At 43.0% G+C, this 5,759-nt stretch overlaps 1 protein-coding gene across 1 annotated transcript; it reads right to left on the reverse strand.

The window, feature by feature from the left end:
* Positions 1-322: 322 nt before the first annotated feature.
* Positions 323-5,472, reverse strand: LOC138644433 (tubulin alpha-1A chain-like). The gene is made up of 4 exons (XM_069732796.1): positions 5,321-5,472; positions 2,293-2,515; positions 2,020-2,168; positions 323-1,600 (listed from the first exon to the last, which is right to left on the reverse strand). The coding sequence occupies exons 1-4, from the start codon at positions 5,387-5,389 to the stop codon at positions 617-619; spliced, it is 1,425 nt and encodes a 474-aa protein (XP_069588897.1). The 5' UTR covers positions 5,390-5,472; the 3' UTR covers positions 323-616.
* Positions 5,473-5,759: the final 287 nt, after the last annotated feature.

A 5,759-nucleotide genomic window follows, 5' to 3' on the forward strand; every position in this document is an offset into this window, starting at 1 on the left:
GAAGATAGCAGATTGCTAATTGTTGATAAAAATGTGATCAAACAATAGCTGTTTGTCCACTACAAACTATCGTTAAATACTTATTTGTGCTGACTAATTTCTAATTGTCTTTCAAAGTTAAACAGAAACATTCATTGCGTAACCTTGAATTTCATTTTGTTTGGAGCTGGGGTTAATAGGGGGACATTTCTCTAAAAGCAACCTAAATCCCAAATACAAACATTTACTGACAGTATAACAGCTCATTTGCTGTAACCTATTACACTTGAGTTTAGATTATTATGGATGCCACTCAAGAATTTTTGGACTTTGCAGTCTTGAATAATCTCAAAATTACTTTATTTTCAGTTCCACTTCCATAATCTTCATCAAGGGGAAGGGGAAATAGTCTCCAGATGAAGGAAGGAAAGAAACAATTTATCATTCATAATATCAGGCTTTATGCTTTGTGGGCGCCGACATATTCATTGTGTTACCTCCTCTATGTGAAGCCTTTGTGAATGTGATGATTGTTACTGACACACGAAAACTATAAATTACAGAATGTAGCAGCTTCAACCAAATATTTCTGCAGAGAATTATTGTTTATTGCACTAATAGATGATTGCACGAACATTTAATACTCTTCTCCCTCCTCTCCTTCCCCCTCTCCTTCCACGCTATCAGTGCCGACCTCTTCGTAATCCTTCTCCAGGGCGGCCATGTCCTCCCGAGCCTCAGAGAACTCTCCCTCCTCCATGCCCTCTCCCACATACCAGTGCACGAAGGCTCGCTTGGCGTACATGAGGTCAAACTTGTGGTCCAGGCGAGCCCAGGCCTCGGCAATGGCGGTGGTGTTACTCAGCATGCACACAGCGCGCTGCACCTTGGCCAGGTCTCCACCGGGAACCACAGTTGGTGGTTGATAATTGATTCCAACTTTGAACCCTGTTGGGCACCAGTCCACAAACTGGATGGTGCGCTTGGTCTTTATGGTGGCAATGGCGGCATTGACATCCTTGGGGACAACATCACCACGATAAAGCATACAGCAAGCCATGTATTTGCCATGTCTGGGGTCACATTTCACCATCTGGTTGGCTGGCTCAAAACAAGCGTTGGTGATCTCAGCCACTGTGAGCTGCTCATGGTAAGCTTTCTCTGCAGAGATGACGGGGGCATAGGTGGCCAGGGGGAAGTGGATACGAGGGTAGGGCACCAGGTTGGTTTGAAACTCTGTCAAGTCCACATTCAGAGCACCATCAAACCTGAGAGAGGCTGTGATGGAGGACACGATCTGACCGATCAGACGGTTCAGGTTGGTGTAGGTCGGGCGCTCAATGTCCAGGTTTCTGCGGCAGATGTCATAGATGGCCTCATTGTCCACCATGAAGGCGCAGTCTGAGTGCTCCAGTGTGGTGTGCGTGGTGAGGATGGAGTTGTATGGCTCAACCACAGCGGTGGAGATCTGGGGGGCAGGGTAGACGGAGAACTCCAGCTTGGACTTCTTGCCATAGTCAACGGAGAGACGTTCCATCAAGAGGGAGGTGAAGCCTGATCCAGTACCACCACCGAAACTGTGGAAGATGAGGAAACCCTGGAGACCTGTGCACTGATCCGCCTGATGGAGAAATGACACAAAAGAAAATTAAACTTAGAGAAGACATTTCTCTAAAGCGTTGAGGATTAAAAACTCCACCCCAATTATTTATCTCTTAAGACGTCTTCTCTATATCCTACTATCTGTATTGTTACTTTGGGTTCAATATAGCAGAATACATGAACACATCTCCATGAACATTGACATTGACATTGACATTAGGGTTAAACCACCAAGGTGAATGTCTACTTATTTCTCTACATTTCAGTTCACTTGTTGTGTATGTCCTATTCTAATGTATAATGTTCTTCTGTCAACAAACTGTCATGTCAACTATGTAATTCCTTTATGATTTTTATGATTTAAGTTGTGCTGCTGTGATACCATAATTTCCCACGGGATCAATAAAGTGTATCGTATCGTATCGTATCGTAACTCACCAGCTTGCGGGTCCTGTCCAGCACCAGGTCAATGATCTCTTTGCCAATGGTGTAATGGCCACGGGCGTAGTTATTGGCGGCATCTTCCTTGCCGGTGATGAGCTGCTCAGGGTGGAACAGTTGTCTGTAGGTTCCAGTTCTCACCTCGTCTGTAGGAGATAGATAATAGAGGTTTCTATTTGAGATCAAGAACTGACCGCCCCTCTCATATCTTCAGATCTCCACTGACATCTATTCTACTCGTGGTCATAGACAATCAACCGATGTACTCACCGATCACAGTGGGCTCCAGGTCCACAAACACAGCGCGGGGGACGTGTTTACCAGCCCCTGTCTCACTGAAGAAGGTATTGAAGGAATCATCTCCTCCACCGATGGTCTTATCACTGGGCATCTGCCCGTCCGGCTGGATACCGTGTTCCAGGCAGTACAACTCCCAGCAGGCATTGCCCATCTGGACTCCGGCCTGGCCAACGTGGACTGAGATACATTCTCTCTATAAACGTATAAGGATCGGGTGTGAAAACATGAACAAACATATGTAATCTGAATTCTATAAGGCAGTCCAGTTACTTTATCTTATGAGAATACAATATATCTTGAGATCTTCTTAAATAGAATTTCCAGTGAAGCCCATATGGATCGTCACTTGTAATCATGACGTCTAGTATCATTTTAGACTCTTTTAGGATTCTGCATGATAATATATGTTCCCCTCCATACAGTCAGGTTACTCATAGCCTGTGACATGCATGCCGCTGCACAGGGCACAGTCTGCCGCCGCACTGCTGCTTTCTGTGTCTTGGATCTGCATCTGTCTTTCTCTAGATTCCCGCTCAGAACATGGAATTATCTATATTACTTTGACGTTTGACAGATGTGATGGCCAACCCTGCCTCTGTGATGTCTGCGCAATGCACAATGGCGTAATGAAGCTCCTGTGACAAAGTTGCCTTCAACTATCACCAGTTTTTAGTATTAGTCTTATGTAAAGGTCAAAGTGACCTTTTGTACCCCCTTAAGTTCCAGGTGTAACTGCTGGCCCTGCACCCCATAAAATTACGCCACAGACAATGCATCTTGGGACATTCTGCATAGTCATCAGAGCTACTGGCCATAAATAGGGACTTCTGCAATCTTCAAGGTGGAAGCTGTCGCGAAACGCGCGTCGGGGTCTGACAAGGAGTAAGCGTGCCACGCGGCTGTTAGCAGAGACCACCGACTATTTGGGTAATATGCATTTTTGCCAATTTTGTTTTGAGTTATGTGGTTGGATGTACCGTATGTTGATAACAGCAGGTTACACTGATGGTAATTGGCTAGATTGCTAGATTGCATGGACTTTTGAGGTCCTGCTGGTGTGGATACACTTGAGCAGTAAATGAATTGCAATTTGCTGTATAGGAGCTCAGTTCACTTTATATATAGATGATTTCAGTGCTTATTAAGTGAATAGCATAGCGTTAGCATTAAGCTTACTCAATAGTTATTGATAGCAGCTCGTATTTCTATACTGGTTCAAGTGTAATCCCGGTGTTTTTCACATATGCATGACTCTATAAGCTAACCCATAAATTCGTTGATTAACATATTAAGGATCTGCTGAAACAACATTTGTTTAAAACGCGTATTTGTCAGTTATTCTGTCTATTGTGGTTCAGAGGTATTGTTTTAAAGATTTTTTATGTGTAATGTGTTTTTCAATAAAGCTATGAGTTTTTAAACAAAAAAGTAGAAGACACTTTTTGACTCAGCGCACGGTTTAATAACCGATTCAGTTGGTCAGTATGTTGAAATCTTCAAGGTGGGTAGAAGATTCTCTGAAAAAGCAAGTTACAGATTGAAGGAAAGAGAGACCCTAGAGGAAAATAGTGAATAGGGAGTAGGGGGATGAAGCTGCAGATTGTCACTGAATGTTTCTATGAAATAACTTTAAAAGGATTAACAGAATGAGGCATGGGTTGTGCCTCTGATGAGGGGCGGTCATATCATTGGAGCAACCTGTGCAGCCGTACTGGGGTCCACCGTCCAAGAGGTCAGGGGGCCACTACCACCGCCAAAGCAGGTGGATCTGTGCATTATGATGAGTTTTGGACCATATATTCTCCTTGCATAGGGGCCCTTTTTCAGTCTGCTTCCGCTAGTGTTTCTGATTGTACTACATCTTGCCGCCATAAACCAGGGTCCAATGGGCATAAGAAGCCCAGGTAGTGTAGTTGAACCCAGAGTACAACTATAAGTGGTGCAGAAGTTGCTCTCATACGTGGAGCCTGATGCCTATAAGGCCTGTTTGTAACCATTGTGCTGCAGTGAACATGCGTTTCCTTTGTCAAGCCAAAGCGGAGAGGGAGAAGGAGATGGAGGGGGGAGGGCAAGACAAGGGTCTTGATCTAAGAGCCCCAAAGTATCTGAAACTTCGTATTCATCACTAACTGCTACATTGATAAATTATAGAATTGAACTCCAGAGCTGCATTCACAATTCTGCAGGCCTCCGAGCTAAAGAGAGCTTCCAATCTTGGAAATGTAGACTTTACAACAGGTATTGTAAAGTATTATAGAAAAAATGTTGCCTTTTGCATTATTGGTGCTCAAGAAGACTTGTATCTTGCTGACTGTGATTGCAGCTCTGGAGTATAAGGCTATGGTCACACATTGTGTTTTTTTCAGCCTTTTATTGATGCATTTTTTATGCAAATTTTCAGCTGCATTTTACAGTACCAGCAAAGTGTATAAGATTTTTGTAATCTCATACACACAGCTAATTTTGTTAGTCCTCCTCAGTATTTAGTGCAAATCCTTGTTTTTGCAGCGTGCAGCATGTCACTTCTTTCAGCGTTTTTTTCAGCATTTTTCACCCTTTGGAAGCTATTGGTGGTGCAAACAATGCTGCAAAAACACAAGTATCAGTTTTTGCTGCGTTTTGTTGTAACAAAACCTGATGAAGTAGAATCTTTTTTCACTAAACTTTATCAGCATGCACAAGAGGCAAAAACAAAGCAAAAAAAGTAACAAAAACCAAGCAAAACTTCCTTTTTTTAGGCAAGTTTCTTATTGCCAAGAGGTAAAAAAAAAAAAAAAGTAACAAAAACGTAAGTGTATACTGCCGAAAATTATGTCTGACATAGCACAAAGTGAATCCATCTGCATGATTACAGTCAATGGCCCCATTGGTGCAAACATCCCATTTTCCAGGGTTTCAGACATAAGCCCGATGGAACCACTGACGGTTGTCTAAAATGCAATTTGAACATAGTTTGAATCCTATTAGATACAGACCAAAGTGTCTGTGTGCCACTCACCATGATGTAGATGTGTAATCCCTGGTATAGTCTCTGAGTGTGAAGCTGTGGCTGCCAAGACGTGATCATTATATAATGTGGGAGGCAGGACTGTCCCCGTAACGGGACACATTGATTGGAAGACTGGCCGTGTAACGCTGGTGATACGTCTCCAAGACACAATGTCCCCAGCAATAAACAATCAAACCAGTACAATGTATCCTAAATACCAGTTTGTCATTGTCTAGAAAAAAAAGAGAAAAGGCTTTAGAACTTGATACAATGTGTCAGAAGTAGTTATAGAAACAGCAGACTGGTTGTGAAGTATCAACAAATGTATCAATAGTCATCAACACAGCGTCAGTATCAGATTACAACCGAATAATCTGCATAATAGTCACAAGCATCATTAAGCCGGAAAGACTGTAAAGCCTCATGCACTAGAGTATTACCCCTCCAT

The sequence above is a fragment of the Ranitomeya imitator genome, chromosome 7 (assembly GCF_032444005.1).
Source record: "Ranitomeya imitator isolate aRanImi1 chromosome 7, aRanImi1.pri, whole genome shotgun sequence".
Classification (NCBI taxonomy): Eukaryota; Metazoa; Chordata; class Amphibia; order Anura; family Dendrobatidae; genus Ranitomeya; species Ranitomeya imitator.